The sequence below is a fragment of the Danio aesculapii genome, chromosome 7 (assembly GCF_903798145.1).
Source record: "Danio aesculapii chromosome 7, fDanAes4.1, whole genome shotgun sequence".
Taxonomy (NCBI): Eukaryota; Metazoa; Chordata; class Actinopteri; order Cypriniformes; family Danionidae; genus Danio; species Danio aesculapii.
This window is the reverse complement of record NC_079441.1, coordinates 50,187,383-50,214,845: the sequence shown is the minus strand read 5'-3', so window position 1 is coordinate 50,214,845 and position 27,463 is coordinate 50,187,383. Positions and strand designations below refer to the sequence as shown.

General features: G+C 37.4%; 1 protein-coding gene across 9 annotated transcripts in view; it reads right to left on the bottom strand.

The window, feature by feature from the left end:
- The window catches only part of tcf12 (transcription factor 12), a 196,687-nt gene that overhangs the window by 9,529 nt on the left and 159,695 nt on the right, over window positions 1-27,463 (bottom strand). For 3 of the 9 annotated variants that reach the window (XM_056462086.1, XM_056462087.1, XM_056462091.1), the window contains 8 exons: window positions 24,356-24,455; window positions 20,432-20,571; window positions 20,174-20,318; window positions 18,358-18,428; window positions 13,852-13,993; window positions 7,423-7,496; window positions 6,619-6,690; window positions 5,301-5,492 (listed from right to left, as the gene is read on the bottom strand). In XM_056462086.1, the coding sequence (XP_056318061.1) occupies window positions 5,301-5,492; window positions 6,619-6,690; window positions 7,423-7,496; window positions 13,852-13,993; window positions 18,358-18,428; window positions 20,174-20,318; window positions 20,432-20,571; window positions 24,356-24,455 (936 nt within the window). The remainder of the gene's footprint in view (window positions 1-5,300; window positions 5,493-6,618; window positions 6,691-7,422; window positions 7,497-13,851; window positions 13,994-18,357; window positions 18,429-20,173; window positions 20,319-20,431; window positions 20,572-24,355; window positions 24,456-27,463) is intronic. The other 6 variants (XM_056462088.1, XM_056462089.1, XM_056462094.1 and 3 more) reach the window with 3 other exon arrangements.

Below are 27,463 nucleotides of genomic sequence, written 5' to 3'. Positions count from 1 at the left end.
TCAATGTTTGATTAGTATGAGATTAGTATTAGCATGATTCTTTTCTAAGTTTAAGTATAGGTCAGACTAAGCTTGTTTCATTTTTACAAAAACATATTGTTATGCAAAATTATTATATCACTCTTTTATCACGTAATTTGTTTGAAATATGAATAACTTTTAATTTGCCTTCTTTGTTAATCATAATTATTATTTTTATTTATAAATGATTACCCTGAAGCATTACACAAGTCGTATGTTGCATAGGAAATATTTTTTCAATAATTAAACTGTTTCATGAGCTTTTTTTTATTATTAAAAATCATGTTTCAGGAAGATATTTTATAAATTTCCTATCATAAATTGGTAACACTTTACAATAAGGTTCATTAGTTAATGCATTTACTAACATGAACTAATCATGAACAACACTTGTACAGCATTTATTAATCATAATTGAACATTTACTAATGCTTTATTAACATCCAAGTCCATGCTTGTTAATGCACCGTAAGTTAACATGAACTAACAATGAACAACTGTATTTTCATTAACTAACGTTAACTAACATGAAGAATACTGTAGTAAATGTTTTGTTCATGTTAGTAAATGCATTAATTAACATTAACTAATGAACCTTATTGTAAAGTGTGACCCATAAAATAATTAAAACCAATTTTTAAATTAGTAATCTGCATTGCTAAGCACTTTATTTAGATACATTTAGATAAAGGGTATTTTTTATAACCCTCAGGTTCCAGATCATCAGGGGACTTATTCAGATGTCAGATGAAGTTAAAAACATATGACTAGTTTTGTGGTTTAATTTTAAACGGACAGCAAAAGGGATAGCCTTCGTACACCATTTTGTTAAAAAATAAATTAATTTATATTAACTTAATAAAAAAACGCTGAAAAACAATGGTAAGTAAGTAGTAAGTAATGTGTATTTATATAGCGCATTTATCGTGTATGGCCATTGACCCCAAAGATCTTCACGATCATGAGGGGGGGTTGTCTCTCCACTCCACCACTAGTTTTATCATTGTTAAATAGAGTACAGTAGTACTTCGCATTTGAGAAAAATTAAGTAGTCGAGTTGACGTCCATTTTAAAATAAAAAACAATAACTTTTATTAAATATAATTATTTATTCTACCATGATTATTAGATTTTTTTTTGGGGGGGCGGGGCGGGGGTCTCACTGATGGACCTTTCACAGCAATCTTGATATGAAGTTGCCTTCAAAGATAGACAAAGTGCTATTTTTAATCAGATGGCATTAAATTGTCGGCATTCACAAATCAAAGTTTCCGTCAAACTAAACTGCCCTATTCCCATGTGGATCCGACAACAAACAATCTGGCCTTTCATGCTGAACATCACATGACAGCTTGACCAGCATTCGTCACTGGCGGCTTCCAAACGCATCTGGATTTGATCAAGGTCTTGCCATGCGATTAGCGCCCGCCGCAGTGGAGCAGAAACCACCTCAGCCACCCTTTCCAACTCTCTTCCTTCCTGTCCTGCCACAGCACATGCTAACCCACCATTCCCATCAGAGCATCCACAGGACTGAGAGTCAAGCAGAAGCAGCAGAAATGAGGAGGAGGAGAGGGTCTTTTACCCTTCGTCGTTCAGGAATGCACTCTTAATTCACTGTTGGCCTCTGTTAACCTCCATGCCGCCCGTCCCAACCCCTTCCCCCTGTTCTAATCTCAGCGCCGCTCTCAACAGGTGTCCAAACAACTCTTTGTCTGTGGCAGAAGACGGGGTTGAGGAGGAGGGGGCACCGACCAAAGAAGGCGGCCATTTTCCAGTCTGGGCTTGATTAGCATACAGCTGAGTCGCTCAGACACACACACACACACACACACACACACGACTAAAGCATCAGATTTCCTGAGTTGTTAAGAAAGACGAGGGTGGGGGGAGAAAAGTGGGGAGACAGAAAGAGAAAAGAGTGCACCCAAAATAAGAGTGTGCTGAATCAGGACCTTGTCTGAGTGTGTGTTTGGGCTGAGGCTGGAGCACAGAGCTCTGTTTGTGTTTGTGTGTGAACATATAGACCACTGACAGCAGTGTGACAGCTCCAGCGCAGACCAACAGCTCACAACACAGCCATTGCACTGCTCCATCACTGCCATCCAGAATAAAACACATCTCTGTTCATCACAACTCAACAGGTCGAGCTAAAAATGAGCACTTTTGTTGAAATGTTGCAAAGCGCAGCTACAAATTACTGTTGTAAATCACATAAATGAAAATTTCTGCATTATTTTACTCTTCCATACACTTCAGGAGATGTTCTTTTTCATTCTTTGCTTAGAGCTAAAAAGAAGTTTTAACTACCCAAGTGGGAATTTACATTTTAATGGTTCCGCAACTGCTAATATGTTCATGTGTGAGTATAAAACAGGGCTCTCACATTTATCTCTAAATAACATTTAGAATTTAGAATTTAATGCGGACTACTGAGTGGGATCAACTTTTTATCTGATACGATAAAATGTGCACAAACTATGATGAAAAGATATTTACTAGGGCTGTACGATATTGGAAAAATTTGACATTGCAATATTTTTTCTCTGCGATATATATTTTGCATTATAAATACAATTTCAGCGGATGACTTAAATAGCTCTATTTGCTATGTCATTGCTTTAGACTGATTTGGATGATTTTAAGGAGTGAAATATCAATATATTTTATTATAATTTATTATATACATATTATAAACAAGGTGATAAATAAACACAATGGAGCAAAGATTACAGTGAAATAAAGACATACTTTACGGTTTTCTTGGAACAGTCTAACAGTATTTGGGTAGAGAAATGCAATAATTAAATGTAAAATAACACTGTATAGTCTTGATCTTATAAATAATTCAATTGAATTAATCTTTATTAAACGTCTTTATGCGCTACTAAAATGCTTTAAATTCTTAAAATGCTCATATAGTCGCAGGCCTTGAAACCACATGCAGATGGTAAACTTCACTCTATTATGCTTCAATTCTGCAGTGTCTCCACAAATCTCATGTGTTTTGACCTGTGGTTCCTGGTCAACTATAACTGATGTGACTATTGCGGAAGCAGACATTGCGATATCGATACTCAAACGATATACTGCGCAGCCCTAATATTTACTAAATAAATTCCAACATGCGACAGTCATTGCATTTTGTTTTCATCTTCTGAGGTGCATGGAAATTATTATACAAAAAAGGCACAAAGTTGCTTCTCCTATTGCAGCAAATACCATTTTTCTTGGTGATATTTGGTGCCAGTTTATCAGGAAGTGTCTCTTTGACTCATGAATGAAAATGAAATGTTCCGGGTTTTGCACTTTTGCATTTATTTTTTTTGGATTGAAACATAATTATAAGCATATTAACATGTAAAAGAAAATTACAATGGTGATAAAATAGCAGTTAAGATCTGATCATTCCGATGTGGATGTTTAAACAAGTTTTTGTTTAAACAAAACAACAAAATCAGAGGTTGTGTAATTATTTAGTATTTGCTATTTTATTTGTTGTTATTTATATATTTGTTTTATTTGTTTGTAGTCCTTTTCATGTAAAGGCAAATAGGCATGGGCTGGTTTAAAACTCTGACGGTATGATAACCTTTAACAAAAATATCAAAATATTGTGATTACGGCTGTAAAATATGTGCTTTTTAAATGTCTGGGTAAAAAACTGAAACTTTCCCCCCCTTTAAACACAATCTATTTTATTTTGAGAAATATTTGAAGTATTTTGAAACAGTAAACATGTCAGGCGAAATAATTCAAATGAATTATTGACCTCTGCTGTCTTCATTTGTTTCAAAAACAGAGATTTCTGTACAATTTAAAACAGTATCTTTGGCGATATTTTGTGCTGGAGATACTGCTCTAAATAAAACGTAAAAAAAAAATCTTACATATATTGTAGGAATGGTAAAGCAGAAAATTTGGCGGTTCTAAAACCTTCACTTTTCAAAATCGCGGTATACCTTGAAAATGGTTATCATCCCAAGCCTAAAGGCAAATTGCCAGTGTGAATGTTCTATATAAAAAAGCCTGCCTTGTCAATTATAAACTGTTTAATATACCGTTAAGTGCAGCTGCAATAGTTATTTTGAAGAAATTATATTTGACATTTCTGCAGAAATTAAGCCTATACTGACATCAATGTCTTGACACTTGTCATGGCCACAGCTGGATAAGACAAAGTCCTGTTTACTAAAACGTACATGAAAAAAATTCAGCTTTTTATTATGTTATGCTGTTTAGGGCACAGTGTTCACAGTTGTTTTTCATTTAGATTTATAAATATATTTCTTTTAAATTGGTGCTTTGAACAATTATTGGCACAAGTCAAGTGGCTTGTGTGAAGGAGGAGGAAATTATAAAAAGATTTATTTATACTAAAGGATTTTTCTAATTGTACATGTTGAGTGTGTCAAAGTTTGTTTGACTTGAGCTGTCAATAAACAGTTCAATAAAAGCTGCGCTAACATGTGATGCAGCATTCCAGACATTTAGAGCCCGTTTGAAAAATTAAATGAGAACAGCGGGTTGTTCATCACCACATCTCAGATCTTCATGGTCAACCATCCAAGGCCAAACTTTCCATTGTAGTGGTCATTCAAGAAATGATTTTTGAGTGTTTCTTTACAAAACAAAGTGGTCAGTGTCAGTTCAGCATCAAAACGCTGAGAAAGAAAATCCAAATGTTGTTTTGAATAGAAAAAAGGTCATGAATATTTCCTATTATTGAGAAACCATTGGGAAACGCCTCCCTCGCTTGTTCCGTCCATTACAGCTGCGTGCAAATCTCTCTGCAGAAGGGAATGAATGTCGTGGGACAGCGTGGGAGATACAGAGTGCTTTAGTTTCAGCGGGTCTCACATCACGCAGATCCCCACAGCCCCATCGAGCTACGCTGCGGAAATGTCTTCCAGACCGGCACTGATCTACTAGATTCGACTGTGACTGCTTTTCCCATTCAGCTCGAGGAACGTAGCTCGAGGAGGGAGAATCAGCTTCGGTCCAGCCATTACGCTTACGGAAAGTATGTGGGTTTAAGTTAAACTGCTCTCAGTGGAAAATAGTTCAGTTTCAGCACATGGCCAGGCCCTCATTTTAAACAGGTGGCTTAACTCTGTTTATTAGCCTATTTGGAGGGTCGCAATGAAAAAACACATGCGCTTCACTCCCTCGTGCCTGTAATAACTGTTCTAGACTTTGACCTCAAAAAATTAAGACGTTCAGGAGACTCTGAAACACATAAGCTAAAGTTTCCTTTATGACGGTGTAGTATTCTTTACCATTTGCGCTGTTCGGTTGCCGACCAATCCAGAAGAAGGGAAACTGCTGCCGATGGCTGAGATTGGCCCATTGTGTGCTTGTCCCAACAGACTGTGGATGTCGTTAGAAAGAGCGGCAGTGGAGCCCACAGCGTGATTCCTCAGGACGTGGATTGCATCATCCAGCCTATCCAGTCTGTCCTCCATCCGAGACTGGAGCGGGTGAACAAGGAGAAGTAGAGGGAGAAAAAGAGAAAGCAAAGTATTTTGTTAATTCCTAAATAAGGTTTGGCCAAAACAAAATGTGACCCTGGACAACAAAACATATGTGAAATTAGAATAAATAAGCTTTCTATTGATGTATAGTTTATTAAGATATGACCATATTTGGCTGAGGTACAACTATTTGAATCTGGAATCTGAGGGCTAAAGGGATTTTTTTTTCTCCCTCTCTTAATGCTGAATTAATAATGATTGTTGAGTTGATCTTGTGTTCAATATATTATTATAGTATTGTTTAGATATTCTCATGAGTCATGAGATTATAGTGTTCAAAAGAAAATCCAGACACACATAGTCTCCATTACCCTGATGAAGGCAAGTGTTTGCTGAAACAAGTAGGTGCAGTTTTAAGGATTAGCAATGTCAAAAAAAGCTTTTTAATGTTTTTTCCACATTTTTTGAGTGCCTTGGACTGACTTTTGCTGTTTATTCTGATGAATCCCTTACCTAAAGAGCACCGACACATTATTTAAGCTACCCCTGAGCACTTTTTGATTTTGGATACTGAGAAAATCATGTTTAAGGTGACTGAAAAATTAAGTTAATTAAGACTATAAAGACTAAATAGCTTCATGGAACACATAAAATATGTATTTTTTCAAAACCAAATTAAGTAAAATAACTTCATTTTGACTCACACGATGTATGTTTGGCTATTGTCAAAAATAAACCCCTGCAACATAACACTTGCTAATGCTTTTGTGGTCCAGGGTCACAAATCAGCAAACTTTAATGACAAAGAACTGCAAAATGGCAAACTTTATAAAGCAAAGGAACATTCTGAAAGAAAAAAGAAGAAAATGAAAGGCAAAGCCATGTAAACAACATCTGTTAGAATAAACAAACCAAAAAAAAAAAAAAACCAATAACAGTTTTCCACTGTCCGACAGCAAGATGATGACTGCCACATATTAACATAATCAAAAGATCAATAGAAGATGAAATGGCAACGTAACTGAAGCATAAAACAGAAAAAAGGCACAGCCGGCTCAAAAGAAAGCTGATGGCTTAAAGGAAGACATTGACAAGAACGTGACTGTCTGAAGAGCGGGAATACCTCGCAGACATCCTTTAAGAAGGACATGGCATCCTGCAGATGCTCATGAAGCTGCTGGTGCACACGGTTTTTCTACAGTCAGACAGGAAGAGGAGAGACATACAGTGAGAGACGAGACAGAGACGGCAGCAAGCAGAGAGTCTGGAAGCACAGTGCCAAGTGCCGACATCTTAGCACTTGTTCAAGCAACTAATTATGATGAACCATGGTTCTCTCTGGCAATCGCAGCTCATTTCCCGTTTCCTGAAGGACTGCCGCTCATGCACGGTCCATAAAAATGCACTTGCAGCTGGCATACGAGTATGAGAGTAAATATTTATCTACACACCCCACAGTGTGAATGCATGACGTGGAAAGGAAAGTGTGTGTGTGTGTGTGTGTGTGTGTGTGTGTGTGTGTGTGTGTGTGTGTGTGTATGTGTGTAAGTTGATCTCCTGTTGTGGCTCAGTCAGCCCAGGAATCTTGTGGCAGTGGTTGAACGCAGCAGCTGTCGGCTCCCCACCCCCCTTCACACACCCAAACCGATCCCTAACTACCCCACCTTCACACAGACCAGCCAATCTCCATCCGCCCTGGACGAGAGAGGACAGATGGCAGGAGACACACCCCAAGGGACGGGTATTGTTCAGTCCCAGCAGCCCCCTCCATGTCCCGTTACTGACATTTGTCAGCCAGGAATGTCCATGTAAAGCTAGCCCCTGCCCTCCTGGAGCAAGTCATCTACTGACACAGTGTCCATTAAAAAGTGCTCAGCATCAGGGGGAGGGGAGGAGGATGAGGATGAAGACGAGGAGACGCTCTTACCAGAGAGTGGAGGGAGTTCTCGTAGTTTGGGGAGGAAGGTGCCTGTCCTGTTGCACGAGTCCACTGAGCTGTACCTGTGGATGTAGACAAGGAGCTTTTAAAGTCTGCTGAGACGCTACAAGCAGCAGACATCAGTGTAACAGGTGAACAGTGAAGGTCTGTGATGGATGAGATGGACAACAAGTGTTTCCTGCACCACTTGCAGATTGCATCATCTTTAGGTATAAATAACAACAGTGCTGAATAAATTGTGATTCATGAACAAATGACTCCCTTTTTATCGAGATTTTTAATATAAAAATAATATAATATAATATAATATAATATAATATAATATAATATAATATAATATAATATAATATAATATAATATAATATAATATAATATAATATAATATAATATAATATAATATAGGGCTGCACGGTGGCACAGTGGGCAGCACAGTTGCTGATTTGAGCCTTAGCTGGGTCAATTGGAGTATCTGTGTGGAGTTTGCAGGTTCTCCCCGTGTTTGTGTGGGTTTCCTCTGGGTGCTCCGGTTTCCCCTACAGGTCCAATTGTCCGTAGTGTATGTGTGTGAATGAGTGTGTATGGATGTTTCCCAGTGATGGGTTGCAGCTGGAAGGGCATCCGCTGCGTAAAATATGCTGGATAAGTTGATGGTTCATTCCACTGTGGCGACCCCTGATTAATAAAGGGACTAAGCCGAACAGAATATAATATAATATAATATAATATAATATAATATAATATAATATAATATAATATAATATAATATAATGTAATATAATATAATATAATATAATATAACGTAATGTAATATAATAGTTTCATTTAGTAAGTTGTGCACATGGAACAATGCGCTGCTTATACAATAGACCAAAACTCATTTCCTATCCAGCTATTTTCAAAGTGGGCTGTTTTGCTCTAGGTCTCCAGACACATCATTTCCTATGACTCGATCATATCCTGCAATCTGAGACGGGTTCGAGGACGACCCTTACAAGCATACACACACGCACACACAAACCAGTGCTGAGGGACATCTCCGACTTCCTCTCATTAATGAAGTCATGACTAAAAAAACCTGGGAGAACAATGCAGGAGCACGAAAAGGGCGCTGACTTGGACCCTGAGCGTCTTCCCTGGAATCTAATACAGCATGAGCTCAATGGAGGAGCTCGATGTTCTAGACCTAACAGGATGAGAGCGAGACTTTTTCTCAGATCTCTGCTCACACAAACAAACTACTGGACGGCGAGCGGAGATGTGACCAATCTCATGTCAGGCGGTGTCAGTGCAAAGAAAGAGCAGTGTTTTGCCACATTACTCAAGTAGCAGTGAGAGATTCGATTTGGCCATATTCTCAGCCGCCCCCAGATTTAATGTTTCACTTTTTTTTTTTCACTCCCTCCATCGCTGGAAGAATTCAGTGGATGTGTTTTTGTTCTATGGTGGTGGTGGTGGTTTGTGTGTGAGGCTAAAAGGGACTATAATGAGGATGTAAATGACTCTGGTCTGGTCTCGGTCTAAACGTGCTGATTTTGACTGGCCATAAATCAACACCGCTCCAAAAGAATGCACATCTGTTAATCACAAATCAAAACGCTGGGGGTGGGGGTCGCTTTCACTCGCTTTAGTTCTGAGTCGACTTCCCTCCAACTGCCAAACAATTCACTACAAAAAGTTTAGAGCGAAGGCTACGGTGCACAATAAAACAGGTCAAGTACCCTTAATGTAGCATGACCCAAAGGAAGTCTTTTGGCTTATTTACATTAATCAGTTGGCGAGCTTCAGGCACAAACCCAACCATTGACTCTGGTTGCTTTGTTGACTTCAGAAATTTCCTTTTTTTTGGTCACAACTGGGCCTGGTGTGGTCATACATCTGACTCTGCCAGCATAGTGCGAGCTTTCCTTCATAAAGATAATTTCAGCTCTCATGTGGCAAGAAGTTGTTTAGGTAAAGACTTTCCAACCGTTCGATCTCTCCAAAGTGTAAGCGGCTCTAATTTGAAGGAATTCGCGGCTTAAAACCACAAAGCTCTCAGAAGCAGACTTTCATTAAGGGCCTATTAAAAATTACTTTGGGGCTGCACGAGAGAGTGCGGTGCTTAATAAGGCCTCCTCACCGGCGGCCAGCTTGACAAATGAGCGTGGGCCTGTGCGGCACACTACGCGTGGTGCTGAGGTCTAATTGGCTGGTATGGGCAGCAGAGACCCGTCTATGAGTAGGTCTAATGGCTGAGTTTAAGAGCTAATCCGGAAAAACAGATGGATGTGCTTTGGCTTAATCATAACATCATGCAACACAATGTGCTCCATCGTTTAAGTACAGTCTAATCAAAAAAAAAAATACTTCAATGTATAAAAGGCCCCAGATATCAAAGGGGATTTTGCCTGCTTGTGTGTGTAAATCAACTAAATGATGTGATAAAAATGCGGGCAGAGAAAATGACAACAACTGTGCCAAATGTGATTAAATACTCCAGACATAAAAGTACTTTGGCACAGCTGATAAATCAAGAAGATTTCCGGTAAATATGCTCCATTTATAAAAGACTATAGCTTGCTTTCTTTCTATCTATCTTTTTATCTATCTTTTTATCTATCATTTTGTCTGTCTATCTATCTATCTATCTATCTATCTATCTATCTATCTATCTATCTATCTATCTATCTATCTATCTATCTATCTACTAATTTATATATACACCACTGTTCACAGGTTTGAGGTCAGTAAGCAGGGTTTCTGTAGGTTTCACCAAGCTAAATTTAAGACTATTATTTATTATTTAAGATTGTTTTTTTAAGCATTTGTAAGAACATTATGAATGAAATTTTAGACTTACACAGGGCTAAATGCTAAGGAACATCCCAGTTGGAAAGGATTTTCACTTGCCCTATCAAAAGTGATTTAAATTTATTAAATTTAATAATACTATATTTATAATTTTGTTTGAATTTTTTTATTATTATTTTTCAAATATATCCATTTACAAACCATATAACCCTTTTTAAGAATAGAACAAACCATAGCTGTCAATCACTTCAGTGTACAATACTAATAATTTATTAATAAAAAAATACAGGTCAGGTCAGGTCAGGTCAGTATCCTCAGCAGTAAATAAATGGAGAACTTTTAAGTAAATGTTACCGTAAGGAAAGTAATTGAATGCTTATTTTTAAATAAAAAGTTAAAGGTTTTATTAAGATGGATTTTTGGTGATTGTATGGGTGTTAATAGCCAGAATGGTTACTGTAGCTATACAGTAAATGAACAAAGGAAAAATAGACCTGTTTTAGACCAACAACACAATATTTCAGTAGATTTAAGACTTTTTAAAGCCTACAATTTACCTTTTGAGATTTCAGACAGTTTGAGACCCTGGGAATACCCTGTTGCCATAGCGGAATGAACCACCAACTATTCCGGCATATGTTTTACGTAGCGGATGCCCTTCCAGCACAACCCAGTACTGGGAAATACCCATACACTCTCACACTCACACACTACGGACAATTTAGTTTATTCAATTCACCGGGAGACCGGAACACCCGGAGGAAACCCACATCACCATGGGGAGAACATGCAAACTATTTTAATCAAATTAAGGCAAATTTGGTAAGCATAAGAGATCTAAAAAACCAACCTTAAACATTTAAAATACAATTCAATGTAATGAGTTAATAAACACAACAAAAAGGCTATATTTTAAGTAATTCCTTAAATAATAAATAGCGAAGTGGCACTGTGATGTGATGTGCTAAGTGGAGAGGAAGGCTGTGTCTGTGAGCTGAGTCATCCTCTCTCTCTCTCTCAGTCAGTCATGCTAATAAATGAGGATCTTCGCAGGCCGGTCTGTCATGGGCAACAGCTGTGTGAGGAACAGGGCAACAGCTGAAGCCGAGGAGCGGGACAGACACCGACACAGCTGTCACCACTATATCAATGAACGCGCGCGCGCACACACACACACACACACAACTGGCCACTCACTAAAACAACACGCTGAGAAACTGCCATTTGTAGCACCTAGTATCTCTGTTTAACTCTTTGAGCTTCAAAATATCTATTTTTTTTCATTTCACATGACCTCAACACTCGTGTCAAATGCAGATAAAATCTTCACAGTGGTGGGTTATCTATTCACCGCTAGCCAGTGCATGACTCCCTCGACACCATCTTCAATCTCAGCGGATGAGGGATGGTATGTTTACTCATTTATGTGAGGAGATCGTTGCTTGTGTGTGTGTGTAGCTACACAGTGTCAGTTTGACACATGGCTTGAACAGTAAGACAGTAAAAAGAGCTGAAACTTACTGCAAAGGCAGATATCTAGTCTGATATTGGGTAAATGGCCGATAAGCTATACGATAGACTCAGATTTCAGAGCTTATTCCTGAATATCCTAGCAGTGTTTTTAATGAATCATGTTTACACACAAAACACCATAGTATTTGGTTGTCCATTTATGAAATCTAAATCATGTGAAAATCTCTTTTTATTTACTCAACCCTCAAGAAGGTTCAAACCTCTGTGAGTTTTTTTATTGTCTGTTGAATACAAAACAAGATATTATAAAAAAAATAACAGTGATCACACAATTTATGTTAGCCACTGCCTTCCATAGTAGGAAACATACAGTACTAAAGAAGTCAAGGGCTACTGTCAACTGTTTGGCTCTCAGCATTCTTCAGATTGTATCCAGTGTATTCAAGAGAAGAAAGAATAGGTTTGGAACAAGTGGAGATTGAGTAAATGATGACTGGATTTTCATTTGTGTCAACTATTCCTTTAAGAACATGGATTTGTTGATGGACTGTCTACATGGATGAAATAATGAGTTTCAGCGTGGCCCCAACAAGTACATTATATATTATATATTATATAGTGATCAGAATATATGAAAGAACACAACCGAACTTGTGAAATGTATTCTTGTGAAGACATGATCCAATCTAAAATTAAATAAAAATAAATTAAATAATAATAAATTAAATTAAATAAAAACAAGTTATCAAGTTCAAGGCTGCATTCGAAACCACCTACTACTCAGTAGGTACTGCATTTGAATTTAATCCTACTACTCGACCGTTACTATACAGTATGAATGTGAGCAGTATGAATGGAACTCGGACGTACTATGTACTACATTCGCAATTTTGTCATGATCACATGACCTACCCATGTGAGTTGCATCACTTCTCTCCCATTCATGAATTCTCTCGCGGGGAATCATGCACTCTCAGAAATAAAGGTATGCGAGCTGTCACTGGGGTGGTACCTTTTCAAAAGGTACACATTTGTACTTAAAGGGTTGGTACCTCAAAAGTATATATTAGTACCCTTTGAACACTTTTGTACTTTTTAGGTACTAATATGTACCTTTCGGGTAATAATTTGGACCTTTTAGCTACAAATTTGATTTTTACAAAATTTGACCACCACAGCACAGAACCTTTATTTCTGAGAGGGTCAGATATCGTAGCGTCCATACAATGCGCATTTCAGAAACTCGCCAGAAGTAGTAAGTCATCCAGGTAATTCTCGCATACTGATTTTCCAGTTCTATGAATTCGGACATACTACTCAGCTCGCATGCTAGTGTACTATACAGTATAGAACTATGCGATTTTGGACGCAGCAATTCGGTTACGTAATGAATGTAGGTAATCTATGGAATTTTATTTATTATTATTAATAGTTATTATTGTTGTTATTGAATCGTTTTGTTTTTCCCAGTTATTTTGTTTGTGTACGTGATGTCAAGTGTTAGTGTTTATTGTGTTAAGTGTGTCATAAGTGTATTCTAATAAAGCCTTAAACTAAACTATAATTCTGTATAATTTTATGTTATCTTATAATAAATAACATTTTTATATTAAATCACATGATAATAACTTTTACTTCCATTGTATTAAATGCACATTTACAAAACAAATATGCAGTAGATGAGAAAACAAACTGACCATTCAGCAAAAATAATAAGCAGACTACATCACAAATGAAACGTTTTAGGTTTCAAATATATTAACATTAGTTAGAATTTTGACTAATGGAAACAATTAGTTAATTTCAAGTAGTAAATTTGGCTATACTAGTTTTAGTTTTAGCTAAACTAGTTATTTGGCTTCAGTACTGACTAATCTAATGTATATGCACAAATATAATATTGTATAGCTTCCTTTTAAAAATATGAATTTAAAAAAAGAGATTTGTAAGGGGTGTACTTACAGTATATATGCTAAGCACTGTAGATGCAATTAATAAATTAAAATAAAAAATGCACTTATGAAGGTAAAAGTTACTCTAGAAAACAGGGGGCAAATAATGGCCTATAATGGAAAAGTTGTCCAGACCTTAGTCCAAATACCTATGAGGGCCACTATGTGTGTGTGTAATCAGAGAGGCAGACTGGTGCTCTACCTGCCCTTCCTGCGGGGCCGCTGGCCGTCACCACTGTACCTGCTGTGGCAGCGCCCGCCTGAGCCGTCAGCGGAGAAGGAGAGCCCACTGGAGTGGAGGGGTTTGAGGGGAAACTACTGCTGGTGTGGTCAGGAGAATAAATCTGCAAACGAGAGTTAGAGAAAGAGACAGAGAGAGAGATCAGTCTGTGTACATCCTTTAAAACCTGCCGCTTTCCTTTCCGGCTTTACAGCTACGGTTAGCATCCCTCATTCTGTGCTCAGCCAAAATTGGCTCATCAATTCTGCTGATTTTACAAGCCGAGTAGCAGTAAAAAAAATGCTCACAGCATACATATGGGCTTTTAACAGCCTACGCCTCCCTTTATAATGTCTGCAGAAAAAACACACACACACACACACACACGAGCCCTCCTGCACTCTAAATGCTGTGTGACACCTGCAGTCCAGCCCGCGTTCCCTGGCTTTCTGACACATCTGTGGTTGTTATTAAGTCAAAGCCTGGGCCCACGCCACACACCCGCTGCACATCAGAAGTGAAACCACATGAGCACAAGAGATTAGAAACACAAGAAAAAGGCTAAATAAATAGTGCTGGTCCATCATTACACATGGGCAAGATGTCCAAATTCATACAGCAAGATGACAGTATATATCACATCAAATTATATCAGACGATTTTAATATTACATAACATTACGTTTGTTTTATTTCATTGTCCTTTATTTTTTGTTTTCTTTAGAACTAGCACAGCAAATTTGAATGTTTTTTTTATCTCCCTTATTATTTTATACATAAGAGCAGGCACTGCCATTTGTACATTTACTGTGTCTGGCTTCTGTTGTCATCCACTTGCAGTTATTTTTAGCTTTACAAACCAGATCATTACTCTGCCTGATACTGCAAACTAGTACTTCTTACCATATTGATTAAATGTATTGCATTGACACTGGTTTGTAGAGCCAGTAAACAGTTTCACAGTTTACCGCACTTTGAATTTTTTCTATCTTACCATACAGTACTGAATGAATCGAATTCTTTAACGTTCAAGCCACTTTAAATAATGTGGATATCAAACGTTTTGTTAAAATATTACAAAACTGTGAAGTAATGTGTGTTTTATTTACATTTTTTCTTAATACTGGGTCATGGACATAAACCAACATGATTACCTTGTGTCTTGATGTCACTTTGTGTATAGAAGTGTCTTAAAAAATATCTAGTCAAATATTATTTACTGTCATCGTGGCAAAGATAAAATAAATCAGTTATTAGAAATGAGTTATTAAAACTATTATGTTTGGAAATATGTTGAAAAAATCTTCTCTCCCTTAAACAGAAATTAGGGGAAAAAAATAAACAGGGGAGTTAATAATTCTTCAACTGTATATATATATATATATATATATATATATATATATATATATATATATATATATATATATATATATATATATTGCAATTGTTCTCTATAATTTTTTTACATACAATAATCATAATAATCAAATAATTTTGTATATATTTCGGTTAAAATAAACTAATGGTGCATTACATAATGTAAAACCTGAGGTAAAATGAAGAACTCAAAGCAGTTGCACATTAGAACAAGCCACTATTGAAGCCATTATTAGCGGTTAACTCATTTCTATGAGAATACACCAACATGCAGCCGGTCCCTAATTCATATCCCCCTCAATTTGTAAACTGCATCCATAACGTCACTTCCAATTCATCGTTGAGGGGAGATGGAATAGAGAAAAGCAGCTGGATGATGCAGAGAAAGAGAGGGAAAAGACATGGTCATTAATCTCTCTTTTTGGAGCTCATTAGAGTGAATGAGTCTGGCCCGTGGCTGTGTGGATGGGCGTCTCGGGCTCATCTTCGGTTATGGATGAGAGGTAATAAAGCCGCTTCGTGCCTGCCCAATAAACAGCAGCCGAGATGGGCACAGCCCTGCCCACACCACAATAAACAAACAGATGCCATGAAGTAGAAAGGCCTCCAGCCTTTGCCTCACACCGTTGACAGGTTTTTTCTCCATCTCACCAGTGTAGTTTGACAGCACATCCTATTTAAATTTTGTCTTCAAAACAAGAAAAGGTTTTTTTTTTTGTTAAGCCAAATGTCAGATGACAGTAACATCATGATCTGCATTCAGCGAAAATGGTTTTTGGTCCCATAATGGAAACCACTATGAAAGATTCAGGTTTTGATCCCAATTATCTGGCAGGATTTGAGAAAAACGGCTCTAAAGTTGTGGGCCACCACTTGCAGGGGATCATGAAGTCCATTTGACTTAAAACACATCAAAATGCGGATACTATCATTATTAATCTTCTTATTAAACCCTGAATGCCACACTTTTGTGTTTCAATCAACTCTGCAAATCCTGCCTGGGGCTTTAGTACATTCATCTCTCAGAGCGGACAGAGAGAGAGAGAGAGAAGTGATAGAGGGAGAGTGATGTACAAAGATACAAAGAAGGAAATGCTCTGCAATATTAACAGATATTTACTGATTTCAAAGGTTATAATGCTTTTATGCAGTTCTTTTCTTATTTGATGCAAATGTATTCATTACAAATTCAATTACCTGTGAAATAATTACAGTGCACAACTGAATGCAAAACTGTATTATTTCTGTGAGAGAACTTTCATTTTAAAATGACACAATCATTGAGCCGCACAAACTCTGTAAGTTTAGATCAAACCTGGTGACCATGTTGTGCAGCATGATTTGAGAGGATTCAATCTGACCGTCTGACCTCATTGTCAGAAATCTACTTATTTGATTAGTGGACTAGAAGATTTATAATATACTTTACGTCGTTCTGCTCCTGCCAAAATCCCAAAACCTTGTTTAAAATCAGATCTGAGGCTCATGCACCCTAAAAATAATAACTATAGCAATAACTATATTTATTAATGGACAACAACATTCTCTTCTATAAGCAGTTAAGGTGCTCTTAATGCAGATTCTGATTTGCTGTCTATGCTAATATTGTTCATCAGCTTAAAAAATATTCATAAAAGTGATTATAATCGTATTGTTCTACTATCATTATAGTGTGGACTCTGCCATTCTGTTAACCTTAAAATGATCTTATAATTATCATTACAGCACACACGGTGCAAATAAGCTTTTAGATTATACCGAATCACAAATTTTCCATGTAGTCTCCAGACACCTCAAGAGACTTTCATCTTGATTATTCTTCACTTTTCACCAGTCAAACACTCCATCGTGACTCTCCCTCCACCCTCATGTTTCAGGACCTCTCATAACTGTGAGCTAACGTGTTGAAGAGGGCCATTCGGAGCATCCTGTCCGACTTCTGCTGTATTTCTAGTGTAACACCACTCGTTTTACAAACAACAAACGGATCTCCGCCCCCTCATCAGTCACGCTGCTCTCCGCCAGCGGGGGCCCAGTGAGCACAAACCATCCAAAGGGAACCTAAACAAAAGTGGCACAATGGGCGCCTGCAGAGCCGAGCTGCGGCAGTTAGGACGTTTTCCCCCCTCCTCTCATCCCTCCACCCCATCCCAACCGTGTCCGTTTCACAGCAGCTTTATCATGCTAATAGAATTGAGTCTACAAATACAAAAAGACTTAATTTGTGATTATCTTTCAGCCGCACTGTCTTGTGTTTGTTTGTGTGCCAGAGTGTGCTCTTGTGGCCTCAGCCACAGTATCTTATTACATTTTTTCATTCTCTTTTTTACTTTCCCCAATCAAAGAGAAGAGATTAGACGTCTAATATCTCAGAAAAGGCGGGTGCTACAACCTCCCCGACATCAAAAGCTTAGAAACAGCTCGTCCTTGTCCTCGACTAGGAGGTGAGTCTTGTCCGAAACAGTGCTGAATCAGTCCAGATGTGTTCCTACTTTCCTAAAAAAAAAGGCTTGTTGTGACTTACTGTAGGATAAGCAAGTCTGCAGGATTTTTTTTTTTGGAGCTAAATAAGTCTTTAAGTTAAGCTCGGCAAGTTTTAGAGGTTATTGTAAGCTCTGGTTTCAGGGACACATTAGGAACTCGCACGAAGGCCAGCACTCATTATCCAAACCAACGTATAATCCACAAGCTTTTATGTACAGCTCCTTTTCTTGTATACTGCGAGATTAAGAGCACAATTATCCGGGCTTAGGTCCAGCAACATCCACAAACACATCCACTGACCTTATTCAATCTCTTAACCTTCTGCACTGCTACTAATACCCAGCCTAAGAGCACAAGTCCTGTCCTTTAAAGAATTAACTGCGCCATTATGTTGAGTAATCTCGCCTGTGTCTACGACATGAAGATCCTGAAAGCAAGTTGGACAACATGGGGTCTGTTTGCTAAGCCATATAGGGTTCAGATAAAATAATAACCCAAAGTCTTTAATCCGTTTCCATAGTCTGCAAAAAATGGACTCTATACTGTATATTTATGGAAGTCAATCCCTGTTCTGTGAAATGGTTAATGTATGCATTAAGTGGTCTGGTTGAATGGAGGAGGGTCTCACCGAAGCCAGGGCTTTTCCCAGTGCGTCTCCAGTCTGAGAGCTTCCAGTGGCGTTCCCTCGGTTGGCAGAGGCTACACAAAGACCACACAGAGATAGAGCATTCATATCAGAACAGAGCCGACACAGGCATTAGTGTCATGTATATATTATTGCCGAACAGCAGCTGGTACTAGATGTGTTAACTGATCAAACTGAAATATACTGTACACATAAATACATAATAAATCTTCAAATATTCACTGATATTTTGATCACACTTTATAATAATACACTCTATTAGCTAAGACCTTTAGCTCAAACTACTAATTTGCTGCTTAATTATATTTATATGGTAGTAATTGGGATTGAGTAGGATTTGAAATAAGATCATACAATATAAGTAATGATAAACAGACACCATTTTAATAATAGGCAGCTAATAAGCAAGTAGCTAACAGTGGGAATTGTTATCTAAACTAAAGTGTTAACAATATTTTAATAACTGATGTATCACGTACATATTTTTATATGGGAAAATAAAATAAATGGAAAAGTTAACACATAAGGAACACACATTCAATAATAACTAGCATTTTTCCACAATAAACTCCAAATTACCACTAATCAGGGCTTAATTTGTGCCGGAAAAAGCCGGATCCGGCACCTCCTCTGGTATCATGCTGGATCCGTTACCCTGATCTGTTCCAGGACCTCGCAATTTACAAATTAAGCACTGCCTCTAATTGATTGCAAGCAGGAGAAGTTAATGTTTAGGTATTAATATACATGTTAATAAGCAGCTAGTTACATATACGATGTTCCCTCGCTATAACGCAGTTCAGTTTTCGTAGCCTCACAGTTTCGTGTTTTTTGTGTGTGTGTAATTTGACAAGCTATTTTTCTACAGAGCATTGTGTTTTGCGTCCTGAATAGCGCATTGTTTTCTGCGTCCTGACTGGCTGTTGACTGTTGTTAATCAATCTCCTCCGTGCTGTGTCTCCTGTACAGTACAGAATGCGCTCAGCTTGCCACATTAACATAAGTCTTCGATCGCTAGCAGTATGACTCTGAAGTGCTGTACTGTATGTTTGCAAGTTTTCTACCCACAATGTCGATGAAACGTTCTGCACGAAGAGTTAAAGCCACCTGCGGTAGCACCCAAAAGGCAGAGGAAGATGCTAACCATCAAACAAAAAGTGTGATCTGAACATGCTTAAGGAAGGTGGAAGTTATGCGGCTGTTAAGCGCCATTACGGAATAAATACAGTATATGAAGATCAAACGATTTTGATCTTTGGTTTCGTTTAATAACACTGGACTTCATTTTCTACAAAGGTTTGAACTTTGAGGGTGTTTAAAAAGGAGAGAAAAATGTTATGCCTGTCTGAGAAAAGAGTATAAAAAGTGTAGTGAGGGGTTTTACAGCCTTAAATCATCTATAATAATTGAAAAAAAAAAAAAATAATTGAAAAAAATGACTACTTCGTGTATTTCACGTTTCGTGGGTTATTTTTAGAATGTAACTCTCGCGAATATAACACTGCATATATATATATATATATATATATATATATAATACCGTGAAATAACTTGAATGTTTTAATTGTATTTATTCCTGTCATAAAGCCTTTCACATGATCCTTTAGGACTCATTGTAATATGATGATTTTGTGTTCGAGAATCCTTCCTAAAATGTTTTCTTAATTATCTGATCCCAACCTTTGGAACATTAAAGTACATGTTGAATTTGTCAAACACAGATTTGTGTGTGAGCCAAAGAATGACTAACAAACTTCAACATGAAGACTATAAATGTGATGTGTGTGGGACAGCGTACCCATGACCCCCTCTGTGGTGTTGACAGGCGGGGTGTGAGATGCGGTGACGAAAGGTGAGGTGCTGGCACTGCTGCGGTGGAAGCTGGACATGGGCGGCAGACTAGCGTTGATGTCTGTGGGCGACACCGAGTGTGGCGGATAGTTCTGTCACACACAGAAAGAACATGGGAAACTTTTTAGTTTTATAAACAGTTGCACGACATGAGAGGTTTGTTTTTGATCTGATCCCGCTGAGCTGGGATTCGCAGCGTTCTCACCAGGCGGTCGTGTGAGTGTAGGTTGCTGTAGTTTCCAGACTGTGGCATGTGAGATGAAGATCCTCCCAGCATTCCCCCATAGCCTGGCTGACTGATCCCATTGGACAAGTTCCACTGGTCAGAGGAATTGTGGGTCCCATCTGTAAGTGAATTTGAACATTAAACATGGGAAATATCTTCTTTTCTAGCTTTAAAGCTGTGGTGGACAGTAACTATGTATTTCACCTTCATTGTTGAACTTAAGCACATCTTTTAAGATTCTGTACTTTATCATAGTATATTGATTTCAGGAAATAAAAAAGCAAAGCCAAAACTAAATATTTAATATTTAACTCCATTATATGCACAGTTGTAGAGTAAAAAGTCATTTTGAAGGGAAGAAATTGGAGTGGAGAGATGAGATAGTGGCATTTAATTTGCGAACATGCTGAACTTTAGCAGTTAACTTGTTAAATTGGTTCACAAACTGCACTAAACAGTCTCCTGTAAACAACCCACTGATTCAAATGATTCGCTCAGAGTAAGTTCCTTGTAAACAACTCACTGATTAAAATGATTTATTTAGAGTGAGTCTACTATCAACAACTTACTGATTCAAATTATTTGTTCAGAGTGAGTTTCCGGTAAACAACTCACTGATTCAAAGTATCTGTTCAGAGTGAGTCTCCTGTAAATAACTCACTGATTCAAATGATCTGTTCAGAGTGAGTCTGCAGTAAACAACTCACTTATACAAATGATCCGTTCAGAGTGAGTTTCTAGTAAACAACTCACTGATTCAAATGACCTGTTCAGAGTAAGTTTCTAGTAAACAACTCACTGATTCAAAAGATCTGATCAGAGTGAGTCAGCAGTAAACAACTCACGGTTTCAAATGATCCGTTCAGAGAAAATTTCTAGTAAACAATTCACTGATACAAAGTCTGTTCAGAGTGAGTTTCTAGTAAAATCTAAAAAAAAAAAAAAAGTTTCTAGAGAGTCTGCAGTAAACAACTCACTGATTCAAATGATTTGTTCTGTGTGAGCCCCTGCTAAACAACTCACTGATTCAAATGATACGTTCTGTGTGAGCCCCTGGTAAACAACTTACTGAATCAAATGATCTGTTCAGAGTGAGCCTGCAGTAAACAATTAACTGATTCAAAAGATCCATTCTAATTGAGTGTCTGGTAAACAACTCACTGATTCAAATGATTCATTCAGAATGCGTTTGATCTCATTCTGAATGAAGCGAGTCTTCAGTAAATGATTTCCTAAATATTGAAAAAGAGGACTTTATACTTCTACTGAAGTAATATTTTATTAGGGTCTCTGTACTCCAAGAATTTGTGTACTTCATCCACCACTTCTACAAAGTAAGTTCCTTTCTAAACACTGGCAAGCAAGATTCAAATTGCGAACGGACCAATGTGACATTAAGGAGATCCAAAATGCTGATAAAGAAGGAAAAACACACTGCGTAGTTTGACAAGTGAGCAGAAGCCTGACCCCCTCAATTCAGATAGAGCGTGTCAAACAGACCAGCCTCTCTTTAAGTCTGCTTTTACACTGGAGTCTGAGCCAAGCGTGGAGCACAGCTGAGATAACATTCAGCCAGCCGCAGCTCACTAGCTTCCGCCTCAACTTTTAAAGTAGAAATTCCTCACAGACCGAAACACACGGCTCGAAAATGGCAGTTTAATTTTTATCAGCCCTGATTGGCAAAGCTGGAATATGCGTGGTTGGTTTACTATCTATGTCTTTAAAGCCAAAAGCGTGATAGACGATGACTAAAAAGTAAAGGGAAGCAGGGAAAAAAGGCTAGAAGGAACGGTTTAGGAGAAGAAATTGTTTCTCTGTGACATCCTGGAAACTAGTCAACATTTGTTAAGTTTTAGTGGGTTTTTTAAGCCTTCAATCTGAATAATGCCGTTGCATGTAGCTGAAAAACAATCACAATTTCATGTGTGCTGTTATGAAATATTTCAGGACTGCAGTGTTAGAGTTTGTGTATCATCTAGTAGTTGTCTCAGCATTGGGTAAAACAGTAAGTGAAGCTAATTCACAGTATTCATAGCATGTTAGACCACCACTGGAATTCTGAAGGGTTCAACCCTCCAAGTAGATACTTTACAATCTTATCAAGCCACGTGAGGGAAGCTGTGAGTATTAATGAAGCAAGACAATATGAGAACTGAATAAGTCCAAAATTAATTCATAAAATACTTAAGATTACTATATTTAGTCACTAAATGTCATAATAGATTTTGAAGTCACACTGTGTGTACAACAGCAGGTCATAATGGTGTGCGGGCCACATGTCATGTAAAACAGGCTATGAAATGAGAAGAAATATATACAAATATTTTTATTCCCTTCACTGGAGATTAAATCTTTTAACTGTAGTACATTTAGAACAAAAAAGCAAGTTTTTATTTGTTTGTGTGTGCTTTGTGGATGTTTTGCTTGCTGAACATTTATTGCATTACAGGTAACAGCGTGTTTCAAACTATTGTTTAAATTTGGTCCAAATGTAGCACCTACTAAACTATGCACAATTTGAATGCACTACTGACTTACTGTCATGATGGTGTTAACTAGATTAACAAAAGCTATATATTGTAACACAGCTAACCGAATAACACAACTAGTTTGACAGCAAGGTTTTTGATTGCATCTTTTTTGCCCCCTTTCATAACAGGCTATATAACTGCCACACTGATCCAAGAGCAAAATATACAATCGATATGTATAATAGAAAGCATTGTAATGCAATGAAAGGGTTTCACCTTTAGTGAAAATCAAATATGTTTATCAAAATATGGTTCCATTGTCATTTAGTGTAACAGACTGAAACATGCTTACTCTGGCCTGTATTTATTAAATACATATGAAAGAATAATTGATCATTCCAATGTGTATTTGTTTCACATATAAATGCCAATTTTGGAGTGTCTATTTAGGCTAAGTGCAAATAGCGCACCTCGTTGGAATAAACTAGTTAAACGATTCTCGCCTATCACCGTTTGATTGACAGAGACAACATAACTAAATAGCGTATCAGACAGCAGCGTGGGTGGCGTAGTTCGTAAAGCGCATGGCACCATGTTTAAAGCGAGCGATCATGAAACCGGTTCGAATCCAGCATCTGATGAACACGTTCTTCTTTTCCCCCCCACTACATATCAAATTCTGCTTAGGAAGAGGAGTAGGAATCATTAATAAGTGTGTGTATTATAGAAGATTCATAGAACCTGATCTGAGACGTGTTTTGTCCAAATCATATGCATTATAAGTTTGTAGAAGTTATACATAAAAAATACCCTTAAATTTATATTTTAGTACTGCTTCTGTGAACTTGAACAAGCATATTAAAATCCATTCATTTTCACTAGCTGTATTAGAATTTTTTTTTCAAGGTGTGCTTTAAATGCTTTAAAAATCTATTAAATCTTTGTAGACTAGAAACAGATGTACTGTATATCATTTATTTTAAAAATGCATGCAATGCTAGATTAAATTTATTAAAAAATATTATATTAATCTTATTTTTTTTATTCAACTATAGGGGTGCGACCAGGTAGGGGGCCTGCAAGACATTGTGCTCAGGGGCCTCTGAATTCTTAATTTGGGCCTGCTCATGACTCATTAGAATAGCTAAACAATACTAAAATAATGTATTGAACACATGGTCAACTCAACAATCATTACTATTTCAGCATTAAGAGAGGGAGAAATAAAAATAAATGAAAAAGATGATATTATTTTTAAAAATGTTGTATAACACACATCATCTTTTTATTTTTTCATTGAGTTTTTTTCCTCTCTCAGCACTGAGTTAATCAGGATTGTTGGACTGACTTTTGCTGTTTGCAAAAAACACAAAAAGTAAATGACTATCAAACCAAGAATAAAATCGAAATGAATAAAATGCTCACGACTGACCGAAGAAAGTGCTTGCGAACATACTGCTGGGGGGTTTTGGAGATGGATAAGACGGAGAGTCTCTGTTGAAGTCCTCTGAGCTGGGAGATGGTGCATACACCTGCAGACACACACACACACACAAATAAAAAAAGCATTACAACTGAGAACCGACAGGTGTTTCTGTACCTAATATAAACCACAGCGACCATCGTCATTAAGCGTATCCTCATACCCCTCGGTCTAACACACACATATGAAACCTGACTGCATAATAGAGCACAAACAACACAACGCAACCCACATGGCAAATTACAAAGTCTTTGATGAAACAGATGGCTAATTTAGAAGTCGTATAATAAAAAAAGCAGAGGATTATCTGCAGCATAAAGTGTGTAGGCTTTGGTGCTTAATTGTAGTATAATGATGACGACATGCACGAACAAAGCATCGAAGCAAATGGATTAATAAGCGAGAGCGTTGGGGGTGCATATGTGTTTGTGTTTCTGCATGTGTATTTTAGGAGCTTTGGGGTTGGATGGGGTCGGGCCAGCGGAGCAGTGGTTACAGCTGCAGAAATGCCCATTCCAGTAGAGGAGGATCAAAGGCATGAGGCTACGGCCCAGTAATGTGGCTCTCTCAGTTCATCTGCTCCAGATGGGACAAAACCTCTCAGAGGGAGAGAAAGAGAGAGAGAGAGAACGCTGGCCTGTGTGACAGGAAAGAGGGATCTAGTTAAACATGTTAAATAGAGTCTTGCTCATTATCCGTCATTAGGTGAGACAGGCTCACTCGGGTCCTCATTTTCAGGTGTCCCTGTCACCTGCTGCTTGCATTCCTCACATCGTGGAGTGACTGCACCGTCACGTCTGAAACAACCAATCACTGTAACGCAGAGCAGATGTGCAGCTCAATGTGTTTAACATTACTGCGAGTTAAACACAAGCTCTCTCTCTCCCTCAACATCACAGCAGCGCTTATTCTTGAAATAAAATCACCCCACATGATATAATGTTAACACTGAGCGAAAGGCTAGATGCTTTATATGCAAGCAAACAGTCAAAGATTTAGATTTATAAATCAGATTCTTCAGAATTTTTGCAAGAGCTTTTTTTTTTGCTGCTTAAAATGACATGATTTTGTGATGACTTTTCTTACAGATAATGGCATTATTTGCTTCAACTCTTGTTTTTTTGCTGTGAAAATACACACAAATCTTGATAAAAATTTTCCTTATTAGATTTCACTGACCACTGGACTTATTAATTATTTACTAAGTGACACAATAAATTGTAAAAATATTACATTTCAGCTCATTTTGATTATCTTTAATAATGTATTTATTGCTAATTTATAATTATGGAAACCAAATTTAAGCCAAATTAAAATCTATCATCACCTACTATTTGATAAAAAAATATATAATTAACAGAATCAAATAATAACTTATGTATTTGATTTAATATTAATTCCAGTCACCATTTAAAATAAGGTTATTGTACTTGCTAATGTGAAATAAGAATGAACAATACTTGTACAGCATTTATTATTATACAGCAACATAAACTAACATTAATAAAGATGAAAAAAATACTGTGTTATTTGTACTGTTTATAGTTTGTTCCTGTTATTATATTAGTTAACTAACATAAACTAATAGGACCTTATTGTAAAGTGTTACCTTAATTTCTAAAACCTTTAACTGCCGCACCAAGAAAATAATTTTAGGATTACATTTCTTAACTCCTAATGTCGCTAGTTAACACACTCAATGCATTTTTTTATTCAACACATCCCATGATATCTAAAATATCAATCTCTACCAAATGGCTGATATGTCGGTTTATGGTAAATGTACCGGAATTAACACATATACTTTGAAAAATCTGAAAATATGAAGTGTAAGACTAATTTATTTAAAGAAATAACCAAACTAAAACATTTTTGAATACTACATCATCTTTATTTGTTGAAGTATGCCATCAAATATTTCAGATTCTCATGTAACATGCTTTCTTGTTTACAATAAAACCAAAATCAAGTGTAGTAGTACAACAGGATTATGTTTGCTTGATTTTCTTGTAAACCATCAATACTGTGTAGTGTAAACTATTATTTAAAACAGTACGATATGGTCAACCATTTGGTAGAGCGGGCAGTTAAAGGGTTAATGAACTATTAATTAAATAATTGATAAAGTATAAAATAAAATAGTGGCCAAATAACAGAAATGCAAATATATCGCAATACTCCATTTGTAGCTACATTACTTAACAATTAACTATTATTAATATCAAAAGTTGTCTGTAAACATGAGTTAACACAGAAATGAGCTAAATGAGCAGATATGTTATCATTTACTAACACTGACAATCTTAACTAAAGAGACTTTATTATTATAAAACGTCACCAATCAAATTAAAATATATAATTAACTCAATTACAACTAATAAATGAGTATGTAAAACACTGCCAGTCATTGAATGAATTATAATTGAATATTAATATGATGTAATTTCCATTCTCGTATCCCCCTGCTCATTAATATTTCAGATGCGCGCTAAAGATCCCCTTCATCACGCACGCACAAACACACGGCTGCAGCATGTCATGACACACTCTGCATTACGATCAACATCTAAAGCCTTTCAGTCAGCTTAGCCAGCTGTGTGCGGCCGGGCACCTTGCTGAGGCGGCAGGATGGGCACATGTGATTGGCAGTGAGTGTGTTCATAAGCTGCGGCAGCTCCCGTGGGTGAGCAGGCGCACACATGTGACCCGGGCGCTGGAAGTCCCCTGGTGATCCCAGGTTGGGGCGGCGCGGGAGAGGGGCCTTTGTCTCCGCCTCATGGCTCAATGGGCAGCATATGGCAGCGGATAATGCTAATTGTCCGCTTTACCCCGAGCTAACCAGCCGACCCGTTAATAAACCTTCCTAAACACCGGCGCCCCGCTCCTCCACCACCAGGATAGAGAATGAAAGCAGGCATGAGAGAAAGAGCAAAGGAAACGCTTCCTTTGACCAGGGCTTTAATTAGGAAGCTGTCAGTTATTCACCACCCTCTGATCTAAACACCCACGTTTAAAAGATTATTTTCTTCACTCTTTGACTATTGTATATGAGAAAAT